This window comes from Bombus terrestris, chromosome 12 (genome assembly GCF_910591885.1).
Source record: "Bombus terrestris chromosome 12, iyBomTerr1.2, whole genome shotgun sequence".
Taxonomy (NCBI): Eukaryota; Metazoa; Arthropoda; class Insecta; order Hymenoptera; family Apidae; genus Bombus; species Bombus terrestris.
In genome coordinates this window covers 149634-169912 of record NC_063280.1, presented here as the reverse complement: position 1 = coordinate 169912, position 20279 = coordinate 149634, and the positions used below count along the sequence as shown (strand labels likewise).

Below are 20279 nucleotides of genomic sequence, written 5' to 3'. Positions count from 1 at the left end.
TCAGAAAAAAAAAGTTTAATCTTTAAAGAGGCATCCGTTATGAATTTATTTACATACATTTTTCATGTACTGTTCTAAACAGGTAAGATTATACGAGTGTCTTATTTTGTCATTCTGATAAAAAGTTAGAAGTTTTTACAAGAAGGCGGTGTGTAATCTATATCCTTATATAATTTAGAATAATTACTAATATGTGCAAAAGTACAGTTAAAAAAGCTATGATTAATGAAATTGGAAAATGTATGAGGTTACCTAACCTTATCCAAGTGCTTTTTGATCTTTATAATTAAGTGATCATATTTGTAAATTATTTATATGTCTGTGGTTTGCCCTCATTAATATTTTACGTTCGTTTCATTCACACCATTGTATTTTAAGTGCAGATAATAGTGAATTGAAATTTCAAATTAATCATACGTATTTTCATTTTATTCTTGAGGAGGAATTAAATAGATATTGCCAATATTAGTGCAATAACGTACAACAATATTAAATATTTACATTATTATAATATTATTATTATAAGCATATTATTATAAGCATTAACGAGTTGTATATACTTTAAATCAATAATATTGGATTTAATAATAATGTCGAAATAATTCCTGCAATCTTCATTCAATTAAACGAATAAATGCGATATATATATACATATGCATTATTATCAATCAGCATAAATTATCATATTGGCATCATCATGGTTTATACATTTTTGTCTTTCGTTGTTATTGCAGAATTTAAGACTTCGGCCGTAGTTTCAAAGTTCTGCGTGCTCGTTAAAAATTAATATTCATCACGCTAATGAAGTATTGTAGAAGTTTCTACTAACGATAATGTCAATGAACAAATAATGGAGATGAAATAATGTAACAATCCTGGCGGTGAAAATATCGGCGCAGAATATTTCAAACTATTTTAAATCTTTTCGGTAGATGTAGGTCAAAATTGTTATCCCCGCCGCTCGAAATTCACGGCGAAAATTACTATGAAATCCGAGAACCAATTTCTTTCAATAATAATCTCCAATGAAATAGTCAAATATAATGTTAAAGCAAACATCTAAATATAATTCACGTTTTCGAGCATGCATTTGGGATAATTATTCATAGATATCTACAGCGCATTGTATAAGTTGATAACTATAATTTAAGTACAATGACAAATAAGAGTGTTAAGCATGACCAGTAGATTGTAGATATTTATTTAGATTCATATCTTTACAAACATAATTAAAAAATGGAACCTTAGTGGAGATATATTTTACCTATCAAATATTATAACGAATACTATACTTTGGTATTTTTGCATCTACAAATTATTCATAAATACATAGCAATTCACAGTTTAATGATTAGCATAGTCAACAAAGTGACATCGTAATCGATATGACTATAGATAAACAAATAAGAAGAAGAGGAAGAAAATTTCTGTTTTGTTGTTAGATTTACCTCTGTTAAATTTACTATTCATATATTCTTGAAATAATTTGTGCATGGAAGGCCTAAGAAATCTCTATGTATCGCTCAATGAAGATGCACAGCATTAAACCTTTTACATGCGAGCAAGACAAAATTGTGCGATATTTGTTTGTTAGCCGATCGAGGCAGAAAAGAATAAGCAAGTGGACCAGAATATGAGTAACTCTGACTAACAGCAGAAAGAACAGAAAGTATAATGCTGTGTAATGCCTTGCGGGATGTTATGTAATGGTTATCCCAGTCTTGACGATCGGGGAAAGTGTTTCTTACCTGGCTTGCACAGTCACAAGATGCTTGCAAATACCTCTCAAAAGACGGTACTTCTTCGTTATATGATATTCACATTTTGACATTTTCTTATTATTTTGAAGGATTCAAGAAAAACATACTTTTCTTTACATATTCTGCTATTTATCTAGGTGCTGCTTATATTTTAATATCTCTTACATTGGATTAAAATCCGCAAAATATTAATGCTTTAAATTGAAGTAAAATTCTCATTTTTTTCAATAGAAAATTTGATACATCTAGAAAGAGAATAGGATCAAGCGCAGAAAGAACAAGATTCTGTTCCTTCTAATCAGCTGGTTTAGATTAGGTCCTTTTTCTGGCAGTAGAAGATACATTGATCACTGTTTCCGATAATATGAATAATGCAGAAAATGTAATTGCTAACACCATCTAATTAAATTATTATCAGGTGATATTTCGCATATTATAACTGGTTACTTTTTATATAATTGTTTATCGACTTTACTTTGCATAAATAATCTATTTACTCATAGTGCGTAAACAGAGGTTATTCTGTGCGTAAGAAAAGTGTAAAAGTCGTTCATTATAAATTTGTATAAAGCTAAAGGTGTTCTTTTTAATTCAAACAGTATTGGGCGATAGCGCAACAGAAATAAAACATAACCATCCCGAAATTATACGAAGGAGCAGTTAACATGATACAGCAATAACGATAATTTTACAGCAAAGGTTCAACATTCTTCGTCAATCTTACTCATCTGTTGTTATTACTTTGATCTTTTGTTACGAAATTCCAGTGGCAATAATGATTAAATTTTACCCATTCGAGTCTATTTTGTCCACTGATTGCGAACGTTAATTTATCGATTCTTTTTTAGTTCTTAAAATCTGTGCTTCGAAGAACAGCAAACATTCCTGATTGATTTTCCAGGAAGCTGTTTAACGGATCTTTGATAAACATGCATTTGCAAAGACATACAATGACGCTAGTTCGTAAAATAAAATCTTTTTATTTGCTGAAAAAAGTAAACCAAGGAACTACGCATTAATACGTTTTCGCATCGTTTAACGATGAATGAAATTCAGTAATTATAATAGTTATCTTTCATTTGTGAAAGAGTGAATATTTTGGACGAAATATGCGTACGTAATCTGAGAAACACATCCATATGTAAAAACAGTATCGATTATGGGAAACTCGAAATATATCATTACATATTGTTAAAGTTTCACGGAAAAATGATTTTAGATGAAAATATTATACATGAAATGTCTAATTTTTAATGGCAACATCAAATGGTTGTAATTTTTTTCTAACGAAACCTTATTGAAATTGAAGGGAATTGAAATAAGCTTCAATTTTCACACTGACATCGTTTTCGCTTTCACGTTCTTCGTTGTCAAAGCTCTTGAATTTTTTGAAGCTCGGTTGAATTTTTCATATTGTTGTAGCCTTGATACTTTGAGCAGCTACTGTAGTAACTCCTCATGTAAAAAACTAAATTACGATGATTCATTCTGACAAGTAAACTATACAAAAGCAAGGTTAAGAACGTAAATAAAAAATAATAATTGCATCTGATAGAAGCAAGTTCAGGGCTTTAGAATGACATATAATACATCTATAAATACGTAAAAATATTTAAAAACGCCTTAGAAAATTGGCTTTATAAAACCGCGCATTTCATATGTAACGGCTATTAACTAAATTTATTCAGAGTCTTGAGACTCACGGCTTCGATTGTCACTATTCACATTGTTACACTTATTAATAGCGCTTATATAATTATCACTATTTCGTCTAATATTGTTTACACGGCTGCGGAGTTGATAATCAAAGTTCCCCAACCAAAGTTTCCTCTTCTTTTTTATCTCCGACTTCGACTCTGATTCTGACACCAACCTCGACTCCATTTATGATACATTATTAACATACTAATTATGTGTATGTATACGTACATATCACTGTTTTTCTCTGAAATGGAACGACTAAAAAAATTTAAACTTTAGAAGAGAGACGCTTTAAACTTTGGAAAGAAATCTTCGTGTACCGTTTCAACGACATTATAAGCCTAACTTAACGCAAGATGTGCCACTGTTCGTGAAAGCAGTACAATCTGCCATTTGTAGTGTCACAAAACAATTGAAGATTTAACTAACCCCAATGTTGTATTGAAACTAAGGTCAGGATGTTAGCGGCTTAGTTAATAATATAATAATTGTCCTTTGACGCAAAGCTAATTGAATTATAGATATAACATTTTACGTGATAAAAGTAGAAACATACTGTAAACTTTGTATGCAATAAAAGTAAATTTGAAATTTGTTGATTTGTGCCACTATCAAGGCAAAGCGGAGGTATGTAATATGTTTGACGAACAGTGATATTAATTTACGCACTATAAATGATAAAATTTATATTGTGATGATTACATGCAAAGAAGGTAGAGGCTATTTTTTGAAATTGATATATTCGATTTCTTTATTAAGGATGTGAATACTGCTACAATTGCAATATATATTTCTACTCTTACAAACAAATTACAACGCAAATTTTGCTCTAACACGCTCTAGAAATCACGATTTTCCATAATAAAAAAAAAAAACAGTGAAGTTTAATATTTACAGTACTGTTTCGTAGAATACAAGATTTCAAGGCAACTACAATTTTATACGGGGATTTTCTATATTTTGTACTTTTATACTTTGATAGAAATGCAGTATTTCTAACATATAAATAATTTTATGACAACTTTCAATTATTTCGAGTATATTTTTCAACTTCGGCTCCAACTCCAGTGATTAGACTCCAACTCTGATCTCATAGCTCTGTTGTGTGTTTGAGACATACGGGAGAGAGACGCGTTTAGATGGAAAAGAATTCTAAAAGATGATTTCATCAGGGTCTCACACTGATATTGCACCCGTGTGTATTGTACTTTCGAATTGATGTTCTGAATTTCGTCTCGACAACTTTTCTGTCTCAGCTGTCCTACCTTGTTCGTAATGTACGTGTGATCTACATGCGACAAATTATGATGATAGTCTTTTTCGTAGTACGATGACACATCGTAGAATAACACTTAACATCAAATAAATATTATTCTGCTATAATATTTCCATAAACAATGAATTTGTAACGCAGAAAATCGAACGAATTAAATTGTGCATGAGGAAATAACATTATCTGCGCTTTTTCTGAACTCATATTAAACGATAATAATTATTACAGACGCATAAATTAATTGAACGCTCAACTGAATCTCATTGAACTGTAAAATTTATTAAAATTTCAACACTAATTATCTATTGACGCATTAACTGTTCATTGTATACCAACATAGAATTTCTTACTTCATTTTTTACGATACATTTATTAAAACACAAATATTTGGATATATCAATGTTCTTACTTTGTAACTTTCGTAGTTGACTTCTGTTTCTTCTGCTTCTCTTACACAATATAATTTTAATGTGTACTACTTTAAAATAATGTCATGCATTTTCTTTCGTTATTACGTATCGTTTTAAAGTTTATCTTTCGATTAATCGATTTCGGGTTAGTCATAGAATTGCAATAATATATTAATTGTAGAAAAAATATTGGCGGCATCTAATGTCGATATTTCAATTATGGATCGATTGCGCTTCAAAGATGCTTATTATAAAAACGATGTTAAAGGATAATTACGAAATACATAATTATTAAGTTGATAGGATATTATCTGTTGTTAGCAAGTATGCTAATATATTAAAATCGTAACACATGTAAACTTTTTCGTGAAAGCATTGGAAATGTGTAAAAGAATTATTGCAACATTTTTATCAGCGGCGTTTGTATACATATAATTAGTTTTGTGTTGTATCGTATTGTGTATGCGGAAAAATTTGAATAAAAGGTAATGAGTTGTATTACGAAACTTGAAGTCGGGGAAGTGACGTAAATCATAATTGCGTTGTTCGATTCGTTAATTAAGTTGACTGCTCTTTGATTTGCTCGAACAGACGCGACAATTTATTCGCTTCGTCGTTTATTTTTAATGGAACTTCACCAGTAAATGGATATATACATAATATATGCGTTTTAGTTTTGCTTCCGTCGTCATGCACACGTTTTTAAGTGTCCACTTTGTGGTGTTATATATCACAGGTTCAAATTTATACATTGTCATGCAGATTGGGAAAACGCGTTCGACCATTCGTCTACTTTCGTAATGTTATTCATGATCTTCACAATCGTTGTGCTATTATTATTAAGTATAACAATTTTTCCTTGTTAATTGCTTGATATTTTCAATTGAGACAAAAGATCATTTTTCTTTTCGAAACAAATATCAATCGAATTTGAAAGCAGAATAATATACAGCAATTTATGAAAGTATTTGAATATATTTTTCGAATCTGAAATAAATACGTATGTAAAAGGTACGAGATATTTATTATATATTTTATTATATGGTCTTATAATATAATCTTCATAACGACTATAAAACTGTTTAAATGATATTATCCGCTATATTAATAAATTTCCATATTTAATAAGTCAACCTTTAGACTCCAATAATTTTATGTTTAATACAATCATTCTTACTATATATACCTACTAACGTTTTATCAAATGGATGTGTTCGCAATAAATATGTACTTTATATTACATTTCCAGATCGATCTTAAATTTTATTATTATAATCATGATGAGTTGTGTTGAACGACTATATGATTATAATAGTCGAAATTTTGAATGTTAAAAATAATCAAATACTTTTGCAAGTTACCTAATCCTAACCCTAACGCTAAACCTAACCCTAACTGTATGCGAGTTAGTTATAAAAACGTGTCGTGATCTTTGGTTCAATAATTTGAATACTATAAGAAAAAAATTGCATTGCTTGATTTATTTGACGTACCTTTGATACCATATTAATCAATATTATTATTTTTCAGTTACTAATTACTTAAAATTTCCTATCAAAAGATATGATAATTTTCCTCTTCAAACCTTTGAATTGGTTCATATTAATATTCATATTAATCGATAAAATAATGTATACGAATTATTTGTAAAAGTAGGTCGCACTTTCTGCTCGAATAATTTGAGTATTATAAAAGCATTTTTGCGTTGCTTGATGTATCTAGCATATCTTTGGTATAGCATTTGTCGATCACATCGATGATGATTAATTCCTTGGGACCTTCGATTATAAATTCTTGTTTCGCGTTAGTCGGACGCAACCTATCGTAATCACCGGTAAAAGTATGATATATCTGTCGTAATATATTAGCATGTATAGCACATGCATTTGTGATGTATATGCAGTTTATACGGTGTCTCCTTTATGAGATGTGGCTCACGACTTTCACCCGTCGTCACTTTCACTGATGAAAATTAGTAGTACTTGGTTTATTCGCTCTCGAAACTAGCAACTAGATCGTCTTTACTGTGGATGATAGGCATCGCGTGAAAATACTTGCTCTTTGAATTTAGCGTGTATATATAATCGCAAACTAATCAAGTATCGTTGGATCGTTGGTTATAGTTTTGTTCTTAAAGACTAGTATTAGCAAGCTCACGCACATGCACGCGTAGTTATTTTATATAATTTGAATAGTATTTTTAATACCACTAGTACTAATAGTTATTGCTTGAACAAAATTAGAATTTCAATTTTCAGAAAAGTGTAGAAAATGATATTTGAAAATTTGATTCTATCTTGTGAATTCTTTATGCTCTTCAGTTCTTTAATACTATCTTATGTCAAGTTGATAAGTAAAAGATCGAAATTACACACTGGGGTGGTTAAAGTAGAAATCGTATGTCGTTAAAGTAGGAATAATATATATGGTCACAGACGAGGTACAGACATTGACTAGTCAGTGATGCAAAAACGCAATCTCGTCGATGGTCACATCTTGTACCATTGACGAAGAATGGATACTTGTCTGTATCTAGATCATTGATTATCGATGATGTACGGAATAACCGTGACATTCAATGTTTTTTCGTATTTCGGAAGTCACTTGACCTCCCATACCATTTTCGTATCACATGCAACGTTACCGATTCAGTATAGTAGTGATTTAAATTGAAATTAAATTTTCCTATGAAATTACAAATAAGGTATAAAACAACATTTTGCATATGAAGCATAGAACTCTACACCTCTGCAATATCTATTTGCTCAATTATACTCCTTCAATCGTATTATACATGATATAACAGATTGGTGATTTCGTGCAAAACCTTTTATATTGTTATATTCTTAATGTTTTTTTCAATTTTAATGCGATCCAATTGCTGAAATTTTCGGAGATTTTTGCAATTATTAATTTGATAATTCTTCCACTCATATTCACGAAAGTTTAAGCTTCTTAGATAATAATTTTTTAAATGTAAAATTTGATTTCTATTATCCGAATATTACTAATTAACTTTTATATTATATCCCATTTTCTAATGAAAACATTTTTGAAAATTAAAAGGAATATTTTATTGTTTGAAATTAATTTTATGATTTATCAAGTTTTCGCGCATAATTTACATGAAACTTAATACTAGAATCAACTATGTACGAATGTATTAAATCTTACGTTATATGATAATCTGTTCCACAATTTTTTAATAAACTCTACGAATGATACACATGATCGATCGCAGCATCACGATTATTTTAGTCTTCTATGCCAATCGATTACCATGTGATAATAAATTCTAAATAAAATCCATAGAAATTAAATATACTACATGTGTAAAAAAATGTAAGGATTGACTTTTAAAGTTACAAGAAGGTGAAAATAAACAACAAAAAGATTGCGTTTTCGGTTTTGTTGTTTGGTTATTGACAATTAAATATTAGCCGAAATGTCCCTGTGCGCGAAAAAACCTTCTTACACGAACGAAAGCAGATCAGCCTAAGGAGCGGATTGTACAGGGATCCTTAAATCTAACGATATATGGACAGCAGCTTACCTCATACAAGTCGTAGAAAAGAACATTAATAAATAAATTAGTAAATAATGGCAAAAAATAATAATAACAAAACGTCGAGCAGAATCGTATACGTTTTCGAATGTCGTAATCTTCTTTTCTCTGACTTGTACGAAGTAAGCTGCTGCCCATTCTTTTAGCTTCAAGGATCACCCCTTCAATATTTTTACAGCTGTATCCGAACACCCTATAAATCATATAAATAGGTTAACTGTAATGAAAAGAAAAATGATAGTACTTTTCCAAATTTTTAAGCATAATAGGTCTTAGTCAAAGAGGTGTAGGATACAGATATATTATTCACCACGTATAGTTTCTTTATAAATATTTAAAACGGACGAAGCCAAGTCAGGATTCATTTTCATTGAAACTACTGGTTTTATTTGCAATAGCATCGCCGCTGCAGTAATGCCCCGCTGCATCTTAGAATGGCATAGATGAAGCAGTCCATACGGTAACGCAAAACACGGTTGTAAATTAATGTACAAAATTTGGATGCGTGAATACGAAAGCTATAAATGTTAGACGATGATTTGTAAGAACTACTGAACTTTGATAAGAACTTTGATAGAACTTTGATACAAAAATAGTATAAATAGCAATCACAAGGTATAATAATACACATTGTAAAAAAGTAAGATAACTGTTAATAGAACCATTACAGATGACTAAAAGGTTAAACGTAACGAAATAATAGTAAAAATGGCAATAATCATTATAATAATAGCAATAATGGTAATAAAATAATAACAATTATTATTCTTAAATTGAGGTAAAGAAGCAGGAAGAAGGAAGGAAAGGAAGTGGTTAAGGAGAGGAATCGCGAATGTCGATCAAAGCAGAGTAACTAAATGAATTGTAAAAGGTATTAAAATCAATGGGGTCATAATAGTGGTTAGAATGAGGCGATTTTCACAGTTATCGTATCCGTAGTTTGTATGATAAGACTCACGAAGGAAAAGCGCATGTTTCATAAGGCTACGCGCTGATGTATAAGGATAAGAGAAACGTAAGTTTCTCAAGAATTTGTACGTAAATAGAAGGTCGGTAGCAGCAAACCAATGCGGCAAAAAAAGAAAATAAAACGATCAAAGATAATAAACTCGAGACGCAGCAATATCGAGTCGTATTTATGGCAAAGAAGGGACATATCGACGGATCCTTACAATTAACGTAATGTGGCACTTATAACAAGAGCCATAGATGGCGGATTCATACTCAAGAATGAAGTAAAGACCTATAGGGTGTTTGGAGTGTGATGGTATTCGAGAATAACTTAAAGCTGCGATAAATAAAGCCAAGGGTCTTGAATCCACACCTACCTATGTATTGACAATGAGCCAGGAACGATAGCAAACTAGGAAAATACATTTCTGAGTCACGTACGGTATCAACGGGTGACAAGATATATTGCAGATAGTAACAAGGATAGTTAAATACCTCAAGCTTGCGGCTGGAACAGGTTACATGACACTTTGTTAAGTTAAAACTAATTTCATTACGCGAGCACCAGGAAGACAGACTATTCAATTCCTCTTGTAACAGAAGTGCATCGCTCACAACCGTAACTGATCTGTAAATCTTTAGATCGTCATCAAAAAGTAAAAATGTACAAGAAGATTTCTGATACATCATTAGTGTAAAGTATAAATAAATAAAAATAAAGAACCCAAGTGACAAGCCTGTGGGACGTCAGAGCACAGTAATCTCTTTAGGAAGATGGTTATTGTAACAATATTTGTTATAATACAACAATTGTTTTTTAACAGTCTGAATTCTTTTAGTCAAATAGCTGGAGAGTTGAGGAAGAAAAATACCGTAGAAACTAAAGGTGAAGAGTTTGGGAAGAAAAGTAGGATGATCGACAATGTCGGAGTCTTTATGAAGTTCGATGTAAATTGCATCAACCCGCAGGTCACTTTCTAAACAATTAATTCTAGATCCTATTTGAAGTAACGGTAAGGGCACGAACAAAGAAATAAATTTGTTCATTAAAAATCACACAATTTAATCATAAAATAAATACATCTCTCATTTGTTACTATTAGTCTGTATTGTACAAATTTACTTATTCTATGCATTGAATATATATCCACTTCGTATTGTTCAATCGACGTCTCTCGAATCGCTTTTTTTCTTTTATAAACGGATAATAAAGAACGCTTGTGTATACATTCTTATTAGATCAATCAATATCTGATTGTAAACGGATATGTGTGTCGGCCAGTAACTATCACAGTAAACTCTTAAGGGAAAAGATATCAAATTATAAAGAAATTAGTAATGTGTGCCAACACTCGCATTCTAATGTTCTCAATCTATAACTCGCGCTTGTTGCAGAAATCGATGGTACAGAATACTTAATAACTAAAACAAGCTAACCATATTCGAAAAAGCAGGTAATCGCAATCGAGATACGATACCATGCAATTTCAACTGTTCGTTCGACTGTTGATCACAAAGTTTCTAATGCCAAAATAGCGCTTCTTTACCAAGATACATTTTTCTCGAAAGATCTACAAAATTTAGTCAAAACAATATTCGTTGAATACATTTAACAACAACAACAACAACAACAACAACAACAACAACAACAAAAGCGATCCGATTTGTCGATTGCTCGCGTGCAATATTTAGTTCTGAGATTGATTTGCATTCGCGATAGAACGTATAGTTCTAATGACACGGGAACTCCATGGGCGATATTTTACCGTCCGCTAACGCTGCAGTCGTCTGGTTCTGTTGTTCTTTATAGCAAAGAAGGAAAGACATTTGATCACAGCGAGTTCACGCGGTAAAATGTCGCTCGTATCACTCGTGTACCGTCGAGTGACTAAGATCTACAACGAATCACGGAGAAAATAGAACATTGAAGTTAATTAGTTAGATGAATTGAGCAATAAGAACGTTGCTGAATCGCAACGAAGTCCGTAATGTTCGTTACGACTAGACCGGCGCTGCCGGTTTCACATCCCGAGAATAAAATATACAGTCTCGTTTGTGCTTATGGATCATCTGCGTCGATCGTTCTTTGATCTGCTAACTTTGTACAAAAAGTATCGCCAGAGGCCGACGTTCTCGGGATACACGAAATCAGTATCGCGATACTGTATCTCTTTATAATCCATTCTGTTAAAGCTTCCATTGGTATACATGGTATATTTACTATGTCTCATACGATACACGTAACGCCGTGTGAAACCGGTCTTAGTTTCGCTGCCATGTTGCTGACGCCCCAGATACAAAGTAACCTCTGTTCCGAATTTACAAAGTTTCACGACAGACGATAAGAGCTTAGAAAGAAAAATTTGGCAATTTCTCGTAACCCTAGCTTGATGACAGTTAGGTGTGGCCGAGTATCGCCATCATTCTGTCTCATACATTCTCCGATACGTATCATGCATATGTACGTTCACATAGAATCACACAAATCGTAGAATCACACAATCTACACGCGCGACACAGAGTGCACACAGGAAGCGAGCTACTGTTCGTAATATATTCAAACGCATCCTTATCCGCGCAGAAGGTAACAGGTGAGTTACTTGGTGAATCCGAAAAATTAGATATCGAAAATCGAACGTTTTCAATCACCTTTCTATATTCTTTGACGAGATATTCTCGATATTGTACGATGATAAAATCTGCCCGCTTATGTTATATCGATGGATTCGTTGAATACAAATTCATGTTCACATAATGCGATTCAGACTGATGGCTAGCATTTTATTTTTGGAAACCGCGGTTGTCGATAAACACGCGGTTTCTGAGGCCACTGTCCGAGATATAACCGGTTGCCATTTTGTATTCGTTCGCGTATATTTTACCGTTCTCGTTTACGTCATTCTGCTGTTTCTTCTCGTTCTGGCTCTCCGTTTCCTTCTTCGTTAACGCGTTGGGCGATTTTCTCTTCCCGTATGACTGGTTGTAGAAGTTGCGGAACAGGAAGTAAAACATGACGCCATGCAGTCCGATCCACCAGACAAACACCTTCGGGTAGTTGCAGTCGATAAAGAGAAGTTGGAAAGCGTGGAGTACCACCAGGATGAATTGGACCATCTGTAGCGCAGTCAGGTACTTCTTCCACCAGAGGTACGGCTGTATCTTCGGTCCGAGAGCAGCCAAAAAGTAGTACGAGTACATCACAATATGCACAAATGTGTTTAGCAATCCAAAGAACGTGCCATGACCGCCTGTAAATGAAAGTTGATCGTGTTACGATTATCTCCTAATGAAGTTTCGAATTTTAACGACGTTGAAAAGCTTCTAATACTAATAGGTATTATTTTTTTGACCTGCAAGTTACACAGGGCTAAGAACCAACTGGTTATTGATACAGCTTTTCCATTTGTATGGTAGGTATCGAATCGAAGCTGTTGCACGTTACGTATTACGGGGAATAAACGATGGGAGACAGTGAAAGTTTTATTTTTCGATCCCGTGTTATTCCTTAGTAATATTACGAAAAATATAGATCTTTAAAAATCCATAAGGGGAGTCTTATGTCAAATTTTAACCGGATTAATTTTTTAAATTCAGGTCTTCCGTTTCGACCTTTTCAAATTTAACAGGCATTTTACTTTAACCCTTTGGCAATCTAATAAACTGGCGACGAATTCACTACGAACAATTTAGAAAAGTAATTACACTGAAGATATTTTTTGAGTTTTTGGTATCAGATACAACAATATATATAGCATAATTTCAACTTTTTGTAAAAAATACATCTCTCTCAAACCTATGGGGTTAAAGCTTCTTTGTTCCAAGTTCAGCTTAAAATCACAGATTACATATTTACCACGTGCTGATATCTAAGAAAATCACTATCTTAGACGGAATGTTTCACGATCAATTATCGTGGATGAATAAGTGTTTAGAACAGGCAAGACGCGATAAGACTCTACTGCCGTGCAAAATCTGTTATGAGATATTGCTGATCGTTCGATTATATGTATTTATGTATATGCGTACAAAGTAGGAGAATACTTACCAGGAGTGAATTTGACACCAAACCAAACCGATATTGGCATGCACCCATGATGGATCACGTGCAATATTGAAATATGATTGTTCTTTTTTCTCAATACAAACAATATAGTGTCAAAGAATTCGGTGAATTTTGAGAAGTAGTACCACCAGCAGCCACGTGCCATCCGTATTGCCAGCGGGTCGTCCGAATAGTCTACTGGTTGACAACGGAACGAATAGTGACCTCCCCATCCAGATACTAAGGACTGCGCCGAATAAACGGTGCATTACAACAAATTTCAAAAAACTTGTTTGTTCTCCATGACATTTTTGAAATAATTTAGCTATAAAGATAAATTATAGATATTTCTTAACCGATTTACATACCTCGTAAAATAACCACGTGGATAATATCACTTGGAAGAGATTATAGAATAGCATGATCTTCCTGAGATTGAAAGGTTTGCGATTTTCCATGAGCTTAGGACCTAGAACCTTGACAAAGTAGGCGTAAAATAGACAGATGAAAATGGTCGGGAATGGACTGTTCATCATTGGCCAATTATTGACCCTTGGGTCGCTCTTGTTGTCCATTAAGTCTCGGTATCCATCGTATATCGCTCTTACAAGTTGTGCCATCTGAAAATCACGTTTTTATATAATATAAATAGAAATTATAAATAGAAATTCACGTTTTTACTGTTTGTGTATCGTGTTCATCAAATGGTGCGTTCGACGAGATCGACTTGCGTTTTGAACAAACTATTCACGATTTGCGATTCGACGATCGTCCAACGCAGACGCCGGTTTGAGAATCTATGGATTGATGTTGACAGCGTGACTAAAAGTTAGAGCCGACTTGTACTTTCACTGTTGTGAGATTTCCTTGAATGTACTACACCCGCGAGAACAGGAACGCGATCAATGTTGAAACGGCGCGGCACCAGGAATTCTTTGTTGAAAACACGATCAACGAAATCACATCTCGTCACGCGAAAGGCAAACGCAACACACATTTATCTCGAGGCATGCGTGAAACATTTTGTCATGTGTCGCACGTGATAGCGCTCATTGTGAAAAAGCCATTCCTTAGTAAGGTTAAACCACGTGTTAACAGGTTACTGTTTGTTCTCCAACGATTCCAAACGTCTTATAGAGTAATGTTATCGATGTAAGAAAGAAGCTGTGTATGTTGTTTGAATTTTTTTCTTCAGACGAATGCTATAACAAACTCGAATCCTTTTTATTTTATAATTTTAAAACGCGTCGAAATTAAAACAAGTCTCACAAGAATCTAAGCAGATTAGATTCTAAATATCGTGTCTTCTTCCTTGTGTTCAATAATATTTAAATATTTTAATATTCTTAACATCCTCGTGCCTATTCATCCAACCATTCTATAAATCTTATTGGAGTACCGGGTTCCCGTTCTCAATCGAACTAGTCCTTGACAAATAAACATTGCTTCTAGTTCCGTGTTTACTTTAAACCGGTAATGCTAATTATAAATTTATCATATTTTGCGAATTTTTGAGAATTAACGAATGTTAGGTCTAAAAGATCTTCGTATCTGATGATTTAGATGCTATTGGGAATACCACTTTTTGATGTAGCGACTACAAACTTGTTTTCTTTATGATTTTCTTTTATAATTAAATGAATCAATTTGGTCGACTGAGCTATCTTCGTAATATCTTATAATCTATAATCGTTTGTTGATCTTTTATCTTACCTTGTATCTTATATTATATTTATAATCACAACAATAGTAAAAATATCTCGATTGCATTTTCGTAACGTTATGTTAGCGAAAATAACTTTCCTCTTAATTCCATTATTCTACCTTAGAATCATGAGTCATTATTTTCTCTAATACCATTACGGCTTCAATGTGCCCGTAGTTACACTCGTTTTCTTTCGAAGAATCTCGATCTTTTATGTCACGCCTAGTCCAAACAAGGGCAATCTTTTCGCGTACTATATCCTCGTTTACGCAGTCGATGTCAACGAGCTAAAATCGATTCATTCGAAAGCGAAATGCCAATTATCACAGAGAAACAAAGCCAGGTGTGAGAAAAGATACTTTTCAGTTCAGTAATTCGACACAGCATAGTAAATATTTTCAAATTCGTGTATAAGGTTCATTATTGTCGGAGAGCTCTTTATCAAACAATTTTTCATCTATTTAAATTGCAATTCTTAGACTGCAGATGTTCATGCATTTATGGAGAATCGAAAGGTGCAAAAGTACACATAACGCGTATCACGTGGAAAACTATTTAAAGTAACCAAAGTATAACGATCATCGCATTTAGTGGATGAAACATATTTTTGTTTAAATTTCATTTCTTTAGCTATATATATCTAGAAAAATTAAAATTTTGCATAAACATCCGCAGTCTAGCGATAACCACTAGCGATTGTGAAAGCTTATTTTTGGCCGGTTCAATCTCCGGACGGTTGTTTGAACCAATTTTCATAATTGTTTTCTTTAATTCGTCTTTTCTAGCGAATTACTCGCGACACCGACGAAAAGTCACGTGGCCGACTTTCAACGCAGGGGCTTGCGAAATTTAGAAAACTACGAGCAAATCGGGATCCTCGAAGAACGTTTGTCTGTCGAAAAATGGTACGAAAGACACGCTTGTCCCAGCGTCGATTTCGCAATCCGATCTGCATTGCCATTTGAGTAGGGTTAGAAAGGGAAATGACCTCATCGAACACTACAACGCCCATTCACAATCCAAGTACTGTACTATTTCCGCCACGGAAATATTCCAACCTACTGTCCGATTCTAGTTGTTGAATCTTGTCATTCTGTCTGCTCTTCACTAACCCATCTCTATGAACGTTTATTCGCTCGGAATTGATACTTTTCGGTCATATCTAAATTTATCGACGATTTAATATCTCTACGATTAAATGGAGATATCACGTTCATTGAATTGAATTAAAATATTTCCGATTGGTGATAGTAGCACTTGGCAGTAGCACAGTTTCGTGGTTTGGTGTGTTAAAAGCAGTGCGTTGAAAGCAGTGCATTCGTTCGTCTATTTTCTACGTTAATAACTATTTTTTACGTTGCGCAAAATATTAGGTCATCCCATAAGTTCGACTTTTGTGTATACATCTCATGTGTCGATTTATAAACATACGGCGATAAGGGACCAATGCACTTGAAAAGTGGGAAGAATTTGTACAACGAGAGGGGGATTACATTTTTTCATGAAACTGAAAGGTATGTAAACAATCTTAACATATATAACCGCTCGAAAAACGGAACGAACTTATGGGATGACCTAATACTTCATAGATCAACATAAAGTAAATACTAAGCAGGCGAGCCGATGCAAATATTTTTATTATTGTTTGCTGGATGTTGGACATTTTGATTAATGCTAAGTCAATGCATCAGTGTTCTTTGAAGATCAAACAATTTCTTAGCACATCAGATGTAGCGTATATGACTACAATATGTACAAATAGTTATTAGTAACTGCGAAGTGAACTGGTATTAGGAAGTAAATCGTAAAAGTGACTGTAAAGTGACACCAGTGAGATCAAAGTTAAACGAGGAAGATCAAATTTCCCATAGAAAAATATCCACAGAAGCTCAAGGACGATTATAATTACCTTCTGTTCTTTCTTATTCATCAATGTCTTTTCTCGCTCTTACTTTACTATATTTGTTTACTTTTCTGATCCTGCTATTGTTCTTGAACTTTCATATGCCAATCTTATATTTCTTTCAATAAACAAAAGACCTTATAATATTTTAACAAGAACATTAGCATTAAACTTGAAACAAAAATTCATGTCTATTATCAATGATTCCGTTGTATTTTCTTCAAATTTGTTAATCTAATTCGTTATTTTCTTTTACGGCTAGTTGTATGAAATACGAGTGGCATTAGAAATATTTGATTTCAATCGCAGTCGCTATATCGTGATAATTACTAACTGCATTACATGCGCGACTAATGTCGATAAAATACGAAGAACAAGAGGAAATTCTGTCCAATAAATAACCTGTGAATCGCGATTTGATAATGTATGGGAAAGTGATTGAGGCAGTAAGTTCGTCTTAAGCCGAAGTTTTTCGTGGAACCAGTACTTTTTTATTTTATTTTTTCCAAGAAACGTATAACGCACACGCAATTCAAATCAGCCAGGATCCTGAGCGGGTCATTATATATCGAAGACGCATTAAGAAACAGATTTGCAATGTAAAATCTAGAATGTGGAAGTCTGACGAATGTGGTGTTGCGCGTTGCAATTGAAATCACTGTTTCCTTGACAATTCCTGCTTGTTAAGCACTGTTTGCTGCCGAGTCAGGTGCATCCTTCGCTCTTTATTTTAAGCCTTAAGCCTTAAGCGAAGAAAGTAACGAATGCAATGCCTTTGTTACGAGACAACGATAGTGTTCCAGCGCGTGCAATTATCACGATTGCTCGCCAAATTCAGCGATCGACCGATCTATTGTCTACGAGAGAGTTAAGAAAACGTTAAATCTCTTTTTATCTTTATTAGCTGTTCAGTTAAAGAAATATGTTGTTTTGGAAAGATGGAGATGCTAAGTGGAAATAATTATGACGTCTTGTGCGAGCATTAAGTCTGTATGCAGACGGATGAAGTTTCAAAGTAGATTTTAAACAAATTCTATTCGTTTTCTGGCAGCTTACTTTCGCGGAAACACTGAAAATATCATCCTAACGGTCTTGGCCTGTTGCAACACAGCTTGTTCGAGAATAAAATCGATCGACGAATATTTGAAAATCACGGTAAAAGCTTCTTGAAAGAGCTACTTGAACGAGGACTATTATGGGTAAATCGATTGACCGACTTGATAAAAGAAATTCCGTGAAATTCATAATTAAATAGTATGTTTTATAGAATGGAGGCTGGTCACTCAGAGCTGAGATAATTTTATTAAATCACACGGATGATTAAAATATTGCGAAAGTGTAACGCCGATTCTAATTTAAAGGTTTCATTGAAGTAAGTGGGGATTACCATAATTTGTCGTGTTATATCTAATTTCTAGTTGAATTACGAAGTTAATGGCGACACTTAGGCGGTAATTAGAATTTCCGTAATCTTAGCATAATTGTCTTTCGTAATGAACGCCTTCGTGTAGATTCTCACTTGGATTGATGATTTTCACACGCTACACAAAAACTGATGTCCTTTTTATATTTTAAGATTACTAAAATTTTTAAGTTATGATTTATGAGATGTTAATTTCCTTCACTCCATATGACTAAAAGCACGTATCTTGTTAAATAAAAATTTCATATCATTTTTCGCCCACTATATCGCAATGAACAAAGCAAAATAAGATCGATTATGGCAGTGACAAGCTCTGTCTAAATTTGGTTTAGTTGTTCCTCCCTTTCTCGCGTAAACGATTCCATGTAAACGCAGCAATTTCTTCTGTAAACCTTGTCTGGCCCAGATCCGTCATGAAACGTTACAAATTACCCGACGAGGGACATGTCTTTAGCGAAATATTTTGATCATAAAACAAACATAATATTCAACAATGACAATAAAATATATTCAGTCATAAATATTTAATATGTTTTATAACAGTACGATTCAATACAGATCGAAGCCAAATGTCGACAAAACCTTAACCGATCCTCTCCAGTATCTATTAGCCGATCTTTTATTTCAAATTCACACATGTCTGCAACCGAAATCTTTCACCTACCGTGATTTGATAACGACCTGGCCCGATCTAGGAGGCTGCTAAATAAGAAAAGAAACAACACCAATGTTTATCGTCTTCTTTCCGCGAACTAGATCGCGTCAAAATTATATCGAACTCAAAGTCTTACGAGATGCGAGTGTACAATTGCGTTAAAATGTAATATAACTCGATTGTCCAGGAGAGAACCTTCGTGTTTGACTACGTTCGAAGAAACTGAAGTTCCACGATGAAAACGGTGTTTTATATCGGCACATCTGTGTGTGCACGTTGGTTGCCGTATGTGGGGTAGAACACCGATCCCACCAACTTCTGTAGAAGTCGACGCTTTTCTACCGCCTGTAGATGGTTCTCGACTGTTCAAGGGTCGTATAACCAAGGTGTACGTGTGCCTTACTGGCTATGTGTTCGAACCCTGAGTAATCTGTCCTGTTTGTGGAATGTGCCAGTGGTTTGTACAATGGTCCACGTTTCCGAGGATCTACGCGCGTTGTTTGCCTTTGCACGAGCGGATTTAAACGACGTCTACCAGGCTTAAACTACTAGGATTCACTACATGAATTTTTATATTCGTCATGTGTTTTAGTTGCTTTTGTGATACTCGAAGTACCTGTTTATCTACGCTACGTGTTTATCGTCTGTAATTGTTCGGGTTTGGGTCAAGTTAAGATTCGCTGCAATCAGGGTTGATATCAAAGCAATACGTACCAGTTATATCGTACAGCTCGACATCACGAATTGTTAAAATGTCGAAACCGCTTTTATTTTTTCTTTATTTTTCTGCTTGTGCCGCTTAGTATTCTTCAGGTAGTTGAATAATGAATACTTAATGTGTAGTGTAACCAGTGAGACGCCGTGATCGGTTAAATTCTCAATATCGGGACG

The 20279-nt window shown here is 33.7% G+C and overlaps 1 protein-coding gene across 1 annotated transcript; it reads right to left on the bottom strand.

Moving 5' to 3' along the window:
* Positions 1-10698: 10698 nt before the first annotated feature.
* Positions 10699-19616, bottom strand: LOC100648720 (elongation of very long chain fatty acids protein AAEL008004). Its single transcript, XM_012314440.3, has 5 exons — positions 19525-19616; positions 19398-19435; positions 14071-14322; positions 13706-13949; positions 10699-12908 (listed from the first exon to the last, which is right to left on the bottom strand). Exons 3-5 carry the CDS (start codon positions 14320-14322, stop codon positions 12442-12444), a joined length of 963 nt encoding a protein of 320 aa, XP_012169830.1. The 5' UTR covers positions 19398-19435; positions 19525-19616; the 3' UTR covers positions 10699-12441.
* Between the last annotated feature and the right edge of the window lie 663 nt (positions 19617-20279).